Consider the following 16849-nt stretch of genomic DNA (forward strand, 5'->3'; position numbering starts at 1 on the left):
TGGTTTTGTATACACTTAATTTTAGTTAAATCCATATACCAACAGCTATCCTCACAAGTCTTTTCCAGATGTGGCTCTCTCTGTAGATTTAATTAAAGGTATTCTAAGCTTAAGAGGCTTCTCTGGGACAAAGGCCTTGGTCTCTTTTCTAGGAGGCATTTTTTTAAGATTCAAGGATCCCCCAGGTGCCACTTTAGTCCAGTTAAAAGCCTCAACAAAGGGTGTAAAGATCCACCCCTTGATTTGGTCTTTGTCTGAGATTAAGTCTTAAATCTCTAAAGGTGTAAATATTTAAAGCACCCATTCATGTCTTCTGTCTTATTCCTCTGTTCTCTCAAAATGTGGTCTCCATGGTTGCCTCCAAAGGGACGGAAAAGACACAAGAGGGGCCAGTAACTCTTGAGTCCCTTGGAACAGAATTAATACATCATTTCCGCTTGCCTTTCTATTTCCCAGTACGTGGTCACGTGGCCTCAAGCCCGCCTCAAGAGGGTCAGGGAAACACAGGGGACTATATAGATATCAGGTGAACATTGAATATCTCTGTCACAGAGAAAACATGATAGGATGTATACTTTAGGAAGAAAGTCATGATGACAAAAACTTTTGACCATGGAAGTCAGAACCTTATCACCTCTAACCTGAGCTAATGTAATAGTCTCTCACTGAACTGAGAAAGTAGAAAGAAAAGGGGCTGAATACAGAACTATTTCTGCAGTAGAATGGTAAGCGTTTGGATGTTGAATGTGAATACAAGAGAGGAGTTGAAGATGAACTTAATTTGCTTGGAAGGGGGGTGCATGATTATTCTGTGGGCTCACCTCTCACACTGATAATCTCAGTTTACTCTGAAGAAAGCTCAACTTAACAGTTTCCCAACATACAATGCTTGAACATCTACCACAGGGAGTAAAGAAAAACTTGGTTCCTGCCTGTGTGGTTGGAGGTATATGCTATTTGTGTTTTTGTTGGTGTAGCTATTTTGAACATCCAGTTAAACCAGCTTCTAGAGGGCAGGGGGCATGTTTAATTCCTCTGTGTTTATATCTACCCCTATCCACCCCCCCCCAACACACACACACTGTAGTTTATTATTAAACATACCATAAATAGTCAACAAATATTCACATGTGGTTAAGTAATGCTCATTTAATTCTCTTCTTTGGCATGTATTATTTAGTGAATTCTTTATGCATTGAATGTGGACTGGTGGGGTGCAGAACTGGAATTAGTATTTTGTTTTTTAATTAGACAAACCAAGTAGTAAGTTGAATATGCATTATCCAGATGTGAAAGATCCTGAACAAATGGAGATGAAAGCCATGTCCCCAATGTCCTCTCCCTTGTGTTCTGGCTTGAAAGTTTAAAATGCTTAAGTTTAATTTTCACCTCTAGTGCTCATTCCCCAAGTGACCTTGGGGCATGGCCCTTTGTCTCATTTTCCCCATCAGTGGAATATGGATAATCATATTAATCTGTCTCACCAGGCGATGTGAGGACTAATTAAAAATGAGATTAGATTCAACTGAAGTCTTTCTAATGTGAGAAATATTAAACTTGGTGGTGCATGTCTGCTATGCCGTCAGGTTCCTGGGAATGGTCTCTGGCCTTGGAACCACTTATGACCCCAGTGACACGGCAGCTGAGTCACGAGTACCTGGAGCCTGCCCGGCTTGTTGGCCATACTCACCTGTCCTGTGTCTATGCCCCTTGTGCCCAGCCCGATGGCCAGACCCATCCAGGTTGCCCAGTAACTGAATAGCAGAACCCAGTGATCTTTTAACTTCATTGGGCTCCCTCTTGAGAGCCGCTTCCTGCCTGTCTTCTCTTACCTTGTTTTTGTGCTCCCTTTTTCTCAGACAGGATCTCTGAAAATCCTTTGTGTTGACAGATCAGGAAAAATAGCTAAATTAATAAATTCACTAACTAAGGCATGCGTGTTGGTCTGCTTGGGCTGCTGTAGTCAAAGACCACAGACTGAGGGACTTAAACACCAGACATTTATTTCTTACAGTTCTGGAGGGCTGGGAAGTCCCAGATCAAGGTGCTGGCTGATTCAGTTTCCTGGTGAGGGCTGTCTTTCTGGTGTGCCGACAGCTGCCTCCTTGCTATGTCTTCACAAGGGAGAGAGAGAGAGAGAGAGAGAGAGAGAGAGAGAGAGAGAGGAAGAGCTGGTATGTCTTCTTTAAGAACATTGATTCCGTCATGATATCATCTAAACCTAATGACCTGTTAGAGCCTCACCTCCAGATACCATCATATTGTGAGTTGGGGCTTCAACATATGCATTTTGGAGGAACACACTTCAGTCCCTGACAGCACCACTCATGCTCACTTCACCTGAGTAGAAGACGATCCGACACATAGAACGAAGTTTCCCAGTTTTCTTTAACAGGTGGCTGCCTGCACTGTATAACTTTAAGGATGCTGTACATACTTCTATTTCTCCCTCAAATATTTATCTCCCACATCTGACTTACGAAGTCTCAAAGTTTCCAAAATTAAAGTCATTTTCTCCTCAATAATTTCTATTTTCTAATTTCTGTCTGGTTGCAGATACATATTTATCATTGGCTCCTTAATATGTCAGCTGCTTTCCGGAGAGGTAGGAGACTATGCAGACACTATGGTAGGGATGGACATCTTGGGCAAGGGGGTTTTCAGAGCGAGCAGAGCCCAGCGTGGATGTGGAGATGGTGGGGGAAAAAAGAGACCAGGGACTAAAGACAGACTTTGACACAGCCTTGCTGCTGTACCTCAACTACAACAGAATGTAAGAGAGAGGATTAGTATCAGGTAACTTGGCTTCTGTATTTTTCCTGCCTTATGGCCATATTATGCATAGTTTTTCTATTCCCATACTTGGGCAAAGTAAATGTAAGATCCCTGGGATTACAGGTCGTGATTAAGAGAGAGGAGAATGACCCACCAGGTTATCCTGTAGCCGCCTCTGGGAGGGCTACCGTCCACCTTCACAGACAGGGAACCATCAATACTCAGAATATCCAGGCTTATTGCACTCGGGAAATGGACAAGAAATAGCTCCTGGTTGCATGGTATATTTAATAACATTACTGAGTGTTTATTATATAGCAGGTGCATACTAAGGAATTATTACCCTTATTATCATTCCTATTTTCCTGATGAGGGAACTGAGGGGCTGAGAATTCAGGTCCCTTTGCAAAGCTCCAGAGGTAGCAAATGTGGGATAAATACACAAACCCAGGCAGTCTGTTTCCAGAGTCCTTGTTCTTAACTGGTAGGAAGATTGAAAACAACACATGAATTAGGAATGTAGGGCTTGTAGAATACTCAATGAAGAGATGAGCACAGGGTGCTGGCCACCTGTTGGGACAGCTCCCCAGGCTTTGCAAGCTTTAAGCTGAAGAAGGGGTGTTGTGCCAGTGAACCCTGCTGAATGAGGACCAGAGACCAGGGAGATGAGAGTGGGGACCTATTTGAAACACATGCAGCCGATCAGTGGAAGAGTGAAAAAGATACACGGACAAGCGTCCCCTAGATAAAGGGGATGTAAACCAGACACTTACACACAGAATAGGTTCCATATGGGTGACAGGGAGGCTCCGTGCATCCACCAATTAATGGAGGACAGAGCAGCGGATTGATGAGTGGGATGGCATCACAGGTTGAGCTTAAGAACCACAGTAATCAGCCACACAAATTGAGCTGTTTGTAGACACAGGAACTTAGACTAGGGCTAAAAGAGACAAGACTATTAGCAAGAAAATATTCTAGACTAAATATGACACCTCCCTCCTGCTGTTCCTCAACTCAGCCGGACCTGGGTTTTACAGGGGTGACAAAACAGGCCTAAGTTGTGGAGAAAGCCTGGCAGTAATCGGGCAGGAGAGAAAACTGGCCGGGACCCCCTAGGTCTGTGTTTATATGGGAAAAGATATGTAGACCTTATCACTGTGAGCTAGGACAGGGTTTGTTGATTGCTTAGACTCTGTTTCTTAAGACTGAGTCCTTAGATTTAGTAAGGATTCTTTCTAGCTTTTTTTTTTTTAATGAGCAAATTAAAAAAAAATTTTTTTTAATGTTTATTTTTGAGAGACAGAGACAGAGCATGAGCAGGGGAGGGGCAGAGAGAGAGGGAGACAGAATCTGAAGCAGGCTCTGAGCCGTCTGTATACAGACTGACGTGGGGCTCGAATTCACAGACTACAAGATTCTGACCTGAGCCGAAGTCGGATGCTAAACTGACTGAGCCACCCAGGCGCCCCATAATGAACAAATTTTTTGAGAAACATTTAGCATGGTTTGAAAGTCAAAATGTCACAAAAAAACCTTCATCTGCATTTGGTCTCCTACCCAAATATGGCCATTTCCTTTGCAGTACCTCTCCTGTCTGTCTGTTTTTTGTTTGTTTTGTTTTCTGTTCCATGTTACAACCAGCCAGCTCTGTTTTCTTCAGTTCATATCTGTTTGAGGTGAACTTCTACCTGCTCTGAATCTGATCCCTTCTTTCCGGAACATTTCCCACACTGTCCCCAGATCCAGTCTTTGAAACATAACTTTTATCCTGTTCTTCTGCTCAAAAGAAAACACAGAGAAGACAAAACAAAGCAAAACTTCCAGTGGTCTCTATTGTCTTCACACTAAGGAGCAGCTAGATTCCTCAGAATGGAGATTTTGACCTAGTTCCTAATGTGGGCCATTAATACTTGAGGCAGAAAACCACAGATACATCGCTTTCTTTTTCATCTGAAATCTTGGCTTATCTTTGTCCTCCTGCTGTGATCTTTCTCCCCACTTCTCTGCCAAATCCCATCCATACTCAAAGATGAAATCTAATCCTATATACTCCATAAAGCTTTTCTGAAATGTCGCAGACCCTTTCCTATTCTGAGCCTTCTAGCTCTTATTGGTGCTATTAGTTACTTTGGGAATTAATCCTCCATTGGCCCATGATTTCTTTCCTATTTTCTCAGACGCTGTTCAGATCCTTCCTTATTCAGTGCTGATGACACCAAAGCTGCTTTAAGGCAGACTTTGTCATACACAGAACATACTGTGTTCCTTGTACCTAGAAGAAGACACACTAATTATGTATCGATTTAAATATCCCAAGAATTCAGCAACTAGCCTCACGCCTGGCTCATAGTATATGTTTTGAACTTAAATAGCCTACCTGATCCGTTTTTCGTGGATTTCTATAGCATTGACTTTTCCTCAGAGAGTGGCTTTGCATGCTCATAGGTGTGGTGAGAGATTGGACCAGGTTTGCTACTGAGAAGTGGAGTGTGACATATCATTATGATTTGGTGACAGGACGGATACGTCAGGATGATTATAGCACGAGCCTGGCCATCGGACAGTGGCTGTACGTCTTTTCTTCACACAGGTTCCTTAATGGCTCAAGTCCTTGGTGTTTTAATTGGCAAAATGGGCATGATAATACATACCTACCTCACTGAGTGATGGTGAGGGCTCGGTAAGATCATGCATAGCATCCACATAGCACAGTGCCATGTCACAGAAAATGCCATATATAAGATAAAAATTGCATCTGGCTTCTATATGATGGCTTGTAGTTTGTAAAAATATTTTTGCCTTTAGGTACATTCCTTATACCAAGGAACTTACAGAGAAATTGTGTATGTCTCTCTGTGTATGTATATATATAATAAAAACACATATTTTAATGTTATATATCCATAATATACATGTTATATATTATTACGACACATGTGTCTTCTATATGAATATTGTATATATCATACGTACCATATTTATGTGTACGTGTGTATATATGTGTCTGTTATACCTGTGTGTTTTCTGTGTATATGACGTGTACGTAATAATGTATATATATACGTAATATATGAAAGAAAGTGAGAATGAGAGAGAAAACAAGTCCTGCGAGTTAGACCCCACGAGTACTTGTGAACACTCAAAACAACGTAGCTTTACATTTACTCCAAAGTGCTCCATGTTTGGGAAGAGCTGGGCGTGGTATCAGAATGGCAAAAGGTTCTGTCACCTGCTTTGATTCCTTTAAATAGCTCTTTCCACCCCAGGAGTGTCTGCTTTCTCCCCAAAATTTCTCCCAGTGTGCTCGGTTGCTGAGGAGAGAGTGAGAAAAAGAGAGACTAGGAGAGAGGGAGGGAGGGAGGGAGGAGGGAAGGAATGAGGGAGAATGGGGAAAGAAAAAAAAAATACGACGCTCAGCAAACAGCAGGAGGGCCAAGAAAAATATTTAACCCAAACAATGAATATTGTCGTTTCCTCCCACAGTCTGCATTCCCAGTCATCTCGCACAGGCAGGCCTGGGGAGCCAAGAAATGCCGAGCTGCCTGGCATGGGTGTGCGTGTGGCGGGGCGCCGGGGGGCGAGCACGCGTGGCGGGCTGCGGTAGAACATTTCCATCGCCAGCCCAGGCCGGCCTCAACCTCCCATGAACTGCAGGCCGGCCAAGGAGTCAGAAGACGGGGACAGAGGGAAGTAGAGGCCCGCGGTCAGAGTGGGACCCCGGCAGTCTGCCCCGGGGTCTTCTTCCCGGTGCCTTTCCAGCCCTTTCTGCCAGCTGTTTCCTCCTCCTTCCTCCTCCTCCACCTCCCAGAGTGATGTGAACCCTTGAGCAGAGCAAGGCTGCCGACGGTGTCCCTCACGGGGGTGCGGTCCCGGCACAACAGCTGGCGCAGAGCCAAGAGAGGAGGGGCTGTGTGAGTGACTGCCAGCAGTGGCGACACGGGCAGGGCAGGTCCCGTCCCACCTGCTCAGCACGGTGGCTGCCATGGCCTGAATTTCTGCTCCCAGGTTCGTTCTTCTGGATCTTTAAGTTTGGTTCCGTAAGCGTCTACCATCCATGAACCTGTACCTGGAAGTTCATGCTGAGCCATTCTCAGGTGACGTGTTAGGGAGCGTAATTGATGGTGAGAACGGACACCTGGGGTGGTTGGGAACAACAGAGGAAAGGCACCTTACCTTGGAGGAAGGGCAGGAGGAGTGGAAAGCAGAAAAATATTCTGCCTTCTTAGGTTAGAAAGTGTCTTCTGGAGGGGATCCATGAGTCTCGCATTAAGAACCCCGTGTGCTGTGTTGGGCACTGTGCTGCTGTGGGGGTCTACCGCTCATGGAAAGAAGCACGAATGGAAGTGTCCCTGCCCCCGGGGGCCTTACCGAGTCCAAACCTCTTGTGTTCAAAGTCTCTATCGTTGACCTTGAAACACGTAGGCTGGCTCCGATTAGCAGGAGGGGAGACAGGAAATTCCCCCGGACAGTTGCTGATGCGTCCCTCTTTTAGAGAAGAAAGTCAAATGCCGTGCAAGCGAGACCGTGGCAGGAGACCTTGCAGGCCACCTCTGCCGTCACCACCTCTCCCAGCCCCCATCCAAACAAGAAAACAAAATCACGACAATCAGCGGGCCTACCAGTCTGGCAGCGGAGAGGCGAGCGAGGTCTGATGGTATGTCATTACTGGTTCTTGCCGGGAGCCCAAGCAGACGTTGCTACATCAGGACTCGGGAGAACTGCCATGGTTGCCACCAGACAGCTTCTTGAGAGGCGTTGAGGTGTGGTTCGAGAAGCGGGGAGGGCAACAGCATAGGGTTGGGAGTCATTGGCATAAAATCTGGACCAGCCGACTGCTGGGGAAGAGATGCGGCCCGGCCAAGGGCAAGCGTGGAGGACGGGAGTCAGAAGAGAGGTTTGGGGGGGCCTTTGTGGACATGGAGGCCAGCTGTGGCCCGGCAGCGACCTTGCGCGTGATTGTGGAGACGTGACCGAGGAATAAGGACGGTGGCCCGGTCTCATGCAGTTTGGTCGAAGGCAGCTGGAGGTCAGGGCCGGAGGCACAGGGCTTCTTAGCCTGGGTGAGGCCTCCCAGGACACACTCCCATCAGTAGCAGTGGCTCACTACTGTGGCATTTCTCCACAGAGGGGCAGGCCACAAACGTTAGGAGGGCCATCTCATTTGGTTTTTGAGCCCCCAAGACAGCATGATAAGGGCCCATGGGAGAATGTTCTCTTCTGTCTCTATCTCTTGGGAAATGGAGCCCTAATTTCGAGCCAACGTTCTTCTGGCACAGATGAATGCAGACTCGACCCGAGTGCCTCGTCTTCACCATCTGGGGCTCTTACCCCCACCCCTACCCCTGCCTGGGGGTGGCTGACAAGCACCCGGCTCTGTTGGGCCCAGAGGCAGGCCAGCGGGGAAGCGGGCTGGCATACGTGTGTAAGTGAGGTCGAAGAGTCTGCCGTACCGGGTCTTTCTTTGCAGTGAAATGAAAGGGGCTGCTAGGAGGTTGTTTTTGGCCGGAAAGTCAGTCACAGAGCGTCTTCTCACTTTCCTGTTTTCCTGTGGTGCACGTCAGGGAAGAGGTGTCTGTGGTGGTTTGGGGTTTTTCAGAGGCTAAGACACTCAAGTCACCACCATGGTTTTGAGGAGAGCCTTGCTTTCCAGAAGCCAGTCAGGCCTCTCCCACTCTGTTTTTATAACTTCCAGACCCATTTCCCTTGTCACCTGACTCCTTCATGACTCAGATGGTGCGTTTGTGGTGAAAGTGAATGGGGCAGGAGGCGTGGGGATGAGAACGTCCATGGCTTTGACTCTGAAGTATTGCTGGTAGAATCTCAAAGCTTTTCTGACCAGGGTCTCTGTGGTGGAAACTCAGACACCAACCCACGGCAGTAAAAGCAATGGTAGTATTCCTGCCCTCTTCATAAAACGGATTCCTTGAGGACTTACTGTGTACCAGGTACGGAGCTAAGTATTTCACCTCCATTGGCTCATTTACTCCTTACAACAGTCTATGAGGGAGGTGTTATTCTCACTCGCAAATGAGGATAATGCTACTTAAAGAAGTCCAGTAGTTCGCTCACATCTACAAGGTGGTGAGGAGCAGAGCTGGGATCCAGGCACAGGTTTATCTAACACCGTATTCCAAGCTCTTTATCACTACACTCTACAGCCTTATCATTTTCCAGAGCAGAAGGTGTTAAGCCCCATGTACCTTGAAGGAGATGAAAATCTTACAAGTCACTTGACGTTATTTTGTTTTCCTTCTTTCCTATTTGCTTTCTTTCTTTCCACTTCAACTCATCCCCACTATTTCTCTCGGAAGAATATGGGTTCTGCACCATTTGATTATTTCTGTTCGAAGACTGTGCTTTGGTCGTGGTGTCGCACATAGATAAACTCGTCGTAATCGGGTGTCTCTTTTGGACCCTACAAAGTGGCACATTTGCTTTTCCTCTTTTTTGCGAGTCTGGGGTATTGCACAGGCCGAGGTTTGAAGCCCTACACAGAAGTCGTGTGAGCTTGCCCAGACCAGTAAAGCACAGTGGACCATAGGACTGCACCCCAACTCCTGATGTTACTCAGGGCCACCAAATGGGGTGCTTCCCTCTGCCCATCCAGCAGAATGCGTGTCTCCATTGCCTTTCTTTCAATTACATCTTGCTCATCTATTATTTGTGGAGCAGACCTTTGGCGTTCGAGGAAGTACCATTTGCGGTTTCAACTGCTACCCTGTAACTCAGCAGGTCCTTAATACCTTAGCGATCAGTGACTCTGCCGAGGCTGGGATTTGCATCGTCTGGTCTTCAGGGCTGGTGGGCACGAACCAGTCTCCCAGTTCCAAGTGAGCCAGGGTACCTTGTACGGCATCTCCGTATGACTGTGTCATTCCATATCGGTCCTCACAAACCCAATCTTCTTATTAAAATACTAACAGCGTCGCTTACGAGTTCACCACCTTGCAAGGGCCCGGGACTTGGGCGCCTACCCCCAATCAGCCATTAAAACCTAACCACTTGATTACAGATATTTGCAAACATTCCTAAGACAGCCATGCTTTCACTCCCGTCTTTCTGCTCTGGTTTTTCAGCTTCTTTTTTGTTTTTGGCCCCCTGATAATTTCTCTTCCTTTCTTCTTATCCCAGCTCTGGAGTTGAGAGGATATTGTTAAATTTTATCCAACATTTTTAGATGGATTATAGAAGGAGAACTTTTAGATGGTGTATTCCACTGTCTCTTTCCACTCTTAAATAAGTATATACCAAATGTTCTGTACCTAGTAGGAGAAGAATAATGAAAAGGACAGATATGGTCACAAAGTATGCTAAGGAAATGAAGTTAGCCACCCCCATATTTATTCATTAAAAATATGTTTTTAATGTTTATTTTTTGAGAGAGACAGAGAGCAAGCGGGGGAGGGGCAGAGAGAGAGGGAGACACAGAGTCTGAAGCAGGCTCCAGCCTCCCAGTGGTCAGCACAGTGCCCGACACGGGGCTCGAACCCACAAACCATGAGATCATGGTCTGAGCTGAAGTCGGACACTTAACCGACTGAGCCACCCACGTGCCCCATATTCATTCCTTGAGAACCTCCTGTGTCACCAGACACTGAACTAGCTGCTGGTGAAGATGGTTACGCTCTGAGTGAGTCCTCGATAGTCCATTCAGAGTGTCGAGTCTTAAATAATGCAAATATGGCTAAAATATACCATAGTAACGCACAGCTAGGGAGAGTTCTCTGGGTCCAGGGAGCCAGAGGAGATTTTCCAGAGGAGGTTGCATGTAAGAAACTCTTCCTGCAGAATCCATCTCAGGGTATCTATTCTAATTTTACATTTTCCAAGAAGATTGTGGCAAACCCACAAATGTGAGATCATTGGCACCCTCCCACCCCAAGGGGTGAACGCTGGAGGAGGGGAACAGCTCTGTTTCCTCTTTCCGTCAGATGACTGCAATGAGCAGAAAAATATCTGGCTTTAGCATTCTGGGACCCAGAAATAAATGTTTCTGGGTTGCAGGCATCTGCTGATGGGATGGGAGCAGAGTTACTGCTTCCTCCTGGGGAAATCAGCCTCTAGGGAAATATGCACTGACCAAGCCCCGAGGCCAGAAGCAGTGATCGCGCCTGGTCGCTTATTGAGGACAAATTTCGACCTGCAGCTGGGAAAATAAGAAGGGAAGTTGTTGGGGTTCAGGGGAATTGAGATGATATATATAAACAGTCCTTTTTTGTTTCTGTATTGGATTGTTGAGTTCACTTCGTTGTTAATGCTGTACCTCAGCCATTTCTTATAGAGGTGCCAAAGAAATTAAATTACCCAGCATTCCCCATAAATTAAAAGATCGATGATTTCATCAGATAGCGGTAGCATGGTATAGTAGAGAGAACATCAGATCAAGGGTCCAGAGATTTCCTCCTCATTCGCAGAATTGCCACCCACTAGCCTGACAAACAAGACATTTCTTTTTTTTTTTTAAGCATCCATTTTATCATTTGTAATATAAGAGTTTTGTACTAAACAGTCTTCAAGGCTCCATCCAACCATGGAATTTCATGTATCTGTGATCCTTTCAAAGAAAAACAAAAAGCAAGTAGTGTTCTGGTCACCAAGGCTCCTTGAGGGGCCTCAAAGGCCTCACAGGTTTTGCCTGTGAAATTTGAAGAGTGGCCTTGCAGTGAAGCCCAGGGAGTATGGACACAGCAGGCAGATCTTTGGGATGAAAGAAGAATCAGAATCAGGCCGGAGAATCGGGCCAAGCACTCACTGGAAAGCCAGAGAAAAAGAGAAAATTAGCACACGTTCTTGTATGTATTCACAAGAGGCTTTATCTACCGCCAGGACTGTGTCCAGCACGGCAACATAGTGTCCCTGGCGAGGGGCTTCTTTGGGGCCTGAGGCAGCCTCATCAATATGAAGAAACGGATGTGGGTCTGATTTGTCCTTCACATACCTAGAGGGTTTTGGTGGGAAATGGTGTAGGAGAAAGAAAACAGTGTTAAGCATTAGGCATAAATGGTATTAGCAGCTTCTCCTGGTCTGAAACACTCCTCAAGATGGTAAATCAGGGGGTGCCTGGCTGGCTGAGTCGGTTCAGTATCCAACTCTTGGTTTCAGCTTGGGTCACGATCTCATGGTTCATGAGTTCGAGCCCCACATCGGGCTCTGTGCTGACAACACGGAGCCCTCTCTCTCTCTGCCCCTCCCCTGCTTGTGCTCTCTCTCTCTCAAAATAAATAAGTACGTATTTTTTTTAAAAGATGGCAAATCAGGATTTTGTCTCATGCCTTACCTCTAGGGATATAGTCACTTGTGGCTGAGATCCCAGCCTGTAGGTTAGCAGAGCAGAACATCTAAAGTTCAACGCTAACCTTTCTAAAACATCACTATGGTCATGAGTTCTGCTGCAAGCTATAGAAGAAAAATGCTCTTAATGTCATTCAAGTAACAGAGGTATTATCAGCCAATCAGTTGATGTTCATGGAACCATTCCTGAGGGCGGGCCCTGTGATAGGCAGTCTGGGACCACCTGTCTCTCTATTTTCACCCTCTTTTTTCCCTTACACAGTTCCCTCAGGCATCCCCTCCGAATCATCCAGTCCTAACCTCTCCTCCACAGGGGCTAGATGTAGCAGAGCCAGCCCCTGAAAGTTCTTACAGATCCCCACCACCAAAATCTGGATTCGGTACTTTTCTCTCCTGTCCACACCCCTATGCCACACTCATCATCATAAGCTATGCTTGTCTGCAGTGGGTTCTCTCCAGGGTTGCAACCATGTTTTATTTATCTTTGTATCCCCTTAACAATGCCTGGCACATAGAGGTAAGGAATAAAGGATGTTGAATGAATGAATGAATAACTAGATAGGGCCACCATCCCCATGCCTAGCTTTCCAGAACAACCTTAATCAGAAAATAATACAACATAAAGAATGTAGATGACGTAATATAAAGAAGTTATCTTTACTTTTGAGAAGTTTCCAAAGTTGTACAGTTTCCATAGTCACATGGTCATAGAGACTGATAGCCCTCCCTCCTTATATTTCATCATTCACACACAGCCATTTATATGGCTGCCTCATCTGACCAGAGCAACAGCTAGCTGACCATAGATAACATCAAGCTCCTGGATCATAAAAAGAACAACCACGCCTCTGTCTCAGATCTAGGTACTTACTTCAGGTATAATTCTAAGAAGCTTGACTTATGAAGTGTGTGTGTGTGTGTGTGTGTGTGTGTGTGTGTGTGTGTTGGAGGGGGCTCATCTAGTGAAGGGACAAGTGTCCCCATACAGAAAGCCTTCCCATAAATGGAAATGGAAAATGTTCATGTGGATAAATTTGTGTTCTATCCAAGTTATTAAAAGGCATGATAAGAGGAATTTTATAGTTTTTTTTCTTTTGCCAAAATGGTTAAAATGAAAATGAAAAAGTGTCTCCTGAAGAAATAGTCTTCACATATTTGAAAAATCCACTTAATGTGAAGCACTTTGTTTTCTGATATTACAGGATAAATGAAGTGTAGGTATGGGTAGTGACGATTCACCTATGGACATGTTGTGCAGAGAAACCAAGCCTTGTGCCCTTCCTTGGGGAAAGTTTCCTGTGGCAAGTCTGACACCTTTCCATTATTGAGATTTTGATCTAATCTATATGCAGTCTTCAGATGCTTTAAAAACTTTGAATCAATTAGTCATTTTTCCCTTCCTAATTTTTCCATTGTAACTTTGGACTCAAGCTGTCAAGCTTCCCAGGCACATGTTGCCATTGGAGACTCTGTTTGTTTAGGGTGGAGCAGTTGTTTTTGGCAGGTTGGGGGAGGAACAATTAATTCTAATAGGTATATAGTAAATTAAATACTTGGGTCTTTCCAACCTTTCCTCCGATTTTCTGCTCCTTTTAATAAATTCCCTTTTCTTCCCTGATGACCCTTTGAGAGCAGCAAAGAAGCAGTTTCTAGAAATCATGTTCAGGCTATAGCAGTCGACATCCATCAGGAGGTAGAGAAGGTCACCTAGACCATTTCTACTCTTTTCACCCTGTCTTCCCTAGAGTTCCTAAGGTAAGAAGCCATCCTTGGGGAAGACTTTGGGAAGGAAGATCTCCCTGGATCCTTTATTAATTCATTCTTATGTTTAAGTTGTTCTTACGAAAAGGAAGCTCTCCCTTTAATCCTCCATACTGAAGACCATACTTTATACGTAAAAAAAAAAAAGTATTTTGGGTGCTCTTTGGATTTGTATAGACAATAACATGAAAAATAAAGGAGGAACAGATTAAGTTTTGCCAATGAGTCAGTCAGGGTTGGAAAAAAAGTAACAGATGCGGTGTTAGATGAGGAAAATACACTCCAAACACTTGAAAAAGAAAAAGAAAACTCTGGGGGAATCTCAGTAGATGTATCTGATCCTCCTGGGAGGACCCAGGAGCATTTGGAGATGTTAAGGATGCAGCTGGCTGTACGTTGACTCCTTTTATAAGGCTGCAGTTGTAGACCCAAGTCCTGATTGTATAGTTATCCCAAGTTCTGCAGAGCCAGAGTGACTGGTTCTAGCGTTAAAGACAAACGCTCACCTCAAAATCTTTGTCTCTATCCCAGTGAGGCCCGTGTTGAAAACAGAATTCATTTTGACTTCCTGCTCTCAACCGACATTGCTGGACAGCTGTGCAACAGCTGTTGAGTTCCACGCCACAAGTAGCAACTTTTCAGTGATTGGCAAACTGGCATACATCTGGAATGATGTTCAAATGACCTCAGGACCCCATAGAATAAATCAAAACATTGAAGTAATAATTTGGATGAGCTCCTTCTGATGTAATTCAATTGCTGAAAATCATTTAATGGCCTTTTTTTTTTTTTTAGTTTAGTGATCTGTCTCATCAAAGCCCAGTGAAATAGGGAACAGTCCGTCTATTTGACATTTAAGGAGGGTTGGGGGAGAGAAAGTGATTTAAACATGTAAACTGGAAGGCGACCTAAGAACTCAAAAGTCTACTGACTGTCTTGTGGTACAAAGAGTTTGACCACAAGATGTTTCCTGAGGCTTTGCAATTGGGCATCCACTCAGGATGGGAAGCAGCCAATGCGATTGAGTAGGTGGGCTGGCTGGCATGCCCTCCAGGATGCTGTGGGACACTGTTTTTCTCCAGGAGGAGTTCTAGGGAAACGGCGCATTGGGCTTCTGAGCTTTTATTTTAACCGCTTATTGCTGTTCTTATCATACATTCCCTTTTGGGGAGAAACACTCCATTAACTCTGGTTTGGCCTGGGCCCGTTTCCCATTTTGGTTTCTGTTCACTTGTAGCAGTAACAGGAATGAATGGAAACACTTCAGCTCTCTCTGCTCTGTGTCTAGCTGCTGTGCTTTAGGTAGCTGTACATGTGAGACGATTCATGTTCTAGCGCTAGTGTCCCAAGCCCCAGGACCCCTGCATTCTGGACAGACATCATTTGGGTATTCACAGCACCTCAGGACCACCAGGCTCTTTAAACACAAGTGGCAGCAAAGGGGTGGTAGTTATGGTTCTTAATCTGGGAGAAGGAACAGAAAGTCAAGATGCATGACTTCTAATCCAAAGCCGGCTTGACCCTAACTATCCAAATCAGGGCAATTTTTGTCATCTCTGTGCATCTCTGTTTCCTCACTGATCAAATGGGAATTCTAAAGCCAACCTGGCCAGCTGCACAGGCTTTTCCACGGAGTTAAAATGTGTGAGAATGTTTCGTAACCTACTTGACACAAAGACCTGTGACTACATGAGGGTGAAAAAGCTGACCAAGGAGTTTAGATGAACCGTTCTGGATCCTAGAGCTGGTGAGAAGCAGAGTTGTTGAGAGTAAAATTTAACAGATCCTTGGGTCTAATGGTCTTGGGACTTAATTAAGCTTCTTGGGACTTTTCAGCTTCTTGAGAACGTTGGGTCAGTTTGTATCCTGCCCTTTGGGTGCTCTCCCATAATATCCCTGGAGTTCCATGGATTATGGTGGGGTGAGGATGGGTGGGAGAGCTGGGCAAAACCCAGCAAAGCTGTTCTTAGACGCTGACCTCTCATGTCTTCACCAGCCTTTCCAAGCCGATGGGTGGTGTGATACCATCAACAACCGGGCCTACTGCCACTATGATGGGGGAGACTGCTGCTCTTCTACTCTGTCCTCCAAGAAGGTACGTGAACCCACCTGCGGGTAACAGGCTGGGCAGGGGCTCCAGGAATCAGCGCAGGGGCTTTGGCTGGTTCTCCTTCCTTCTGTACCATAACTGGTGCTTGTTCAACACTCAAGAAGGAATGATCGTGAGAAAACATTGAAGCTTCTATGGTGGCAGGATTAAGGGCAGTGATTTTAGGTGAGGTTGTCAGAAAACGCTAATTCTTTAAGGAGCACCTTCAAAAAACCTATGGCTTTGCTACTCAAAGACTCACATCTGCTTATAATTGTCTGGGATACACTTCTGTTGGCAGGGAATCATGGCCTCTACCCCCCTGGAGAGGCAAGATCACCAATGAAGTGATATCCAGTTACTAGTAGTTAAATTAATTAACTTAATTAGGTTGGTTTGTAATTAATACAGTGTAATTACATTGATAATCCTGTACGGTGCAGTATAACCATATCTCAAATGTATGTTGAGTGGCCACCACAGGCTGCTTGCAGGACTCCCTAGACCGATCCTGAGCAGGAGTCTTTTTCTCGGTTTCTCTTTTATCCCTGTTTTTCTTCGGTGAACCTGGACTAGCATACGGTACGTCCATCTATTTTTTACCTCACTTGATTTTCCATGCCCAAAGGTTAGAATCCTTGCCACTTTTTACATCAGGTCTCCCAAGATGCCCCGTTTTCTCAGAAGCTAGTTAACATACACTCAAAAAGTGTGTTGGTGGCAATGCAAGCTGGTAGAGAGGAACTTTTGCTGGATTATTTTGGCATGGAGCGGAGACAATTACATAGCAGGGAGGCAGTCCAGCCACAATGGGTAGAGAGATGCGTTGTCTCACCAAGACAAAGGATATCCTGGGTTCAAGATGGGCAGAATCTCATGCTCATGAAGACAGCAAAGATTGGGGCACCTGGGTGGCTCAGTTGGCTGAGC

The 16849-nt window shown here is 45.4% G+C and overlaps 1 protein-coding gene across 3 annotated transcripts in view; it reads left to right on the plus strand.

The window, feature by feature from the left end:
* The window catches only part of PAPPA2 (pappalysin 2), a 272063-nt gene that overhangs the window by 251238 nt on the left and 3976 nt on the right, over window positions 1–16849 (plus strand). For all 3 annotated transcript variants that reach the window (XM_047841337.1, XM_047841339.1, XM_047841338.1), the window contains one exon: window positions 15827–15925. In XM_047841337.1, the coding sequence (XP_047697293.1) occupies window positions 15827–15925 (99 nt within the window). The remainder of the gene's footprint in view (window positions 1–15826; window positions 15926–16849) is intronic.

Source organism: Prionailurus viverrinus, chromosome F1 (genome assembly GCF_022837055.1).
Source record: "Prionailurus viverrinus isolate Anna chromosome F1, UM_Priviv_1.0, whole genome shotgun sequence".
Taxonomy (NCBI): Eukaryota; Metazoa; Chordata; class Mammalia; order Carnivora; family Felidae; genus Prionailurus; species Prionailurus viverrinus.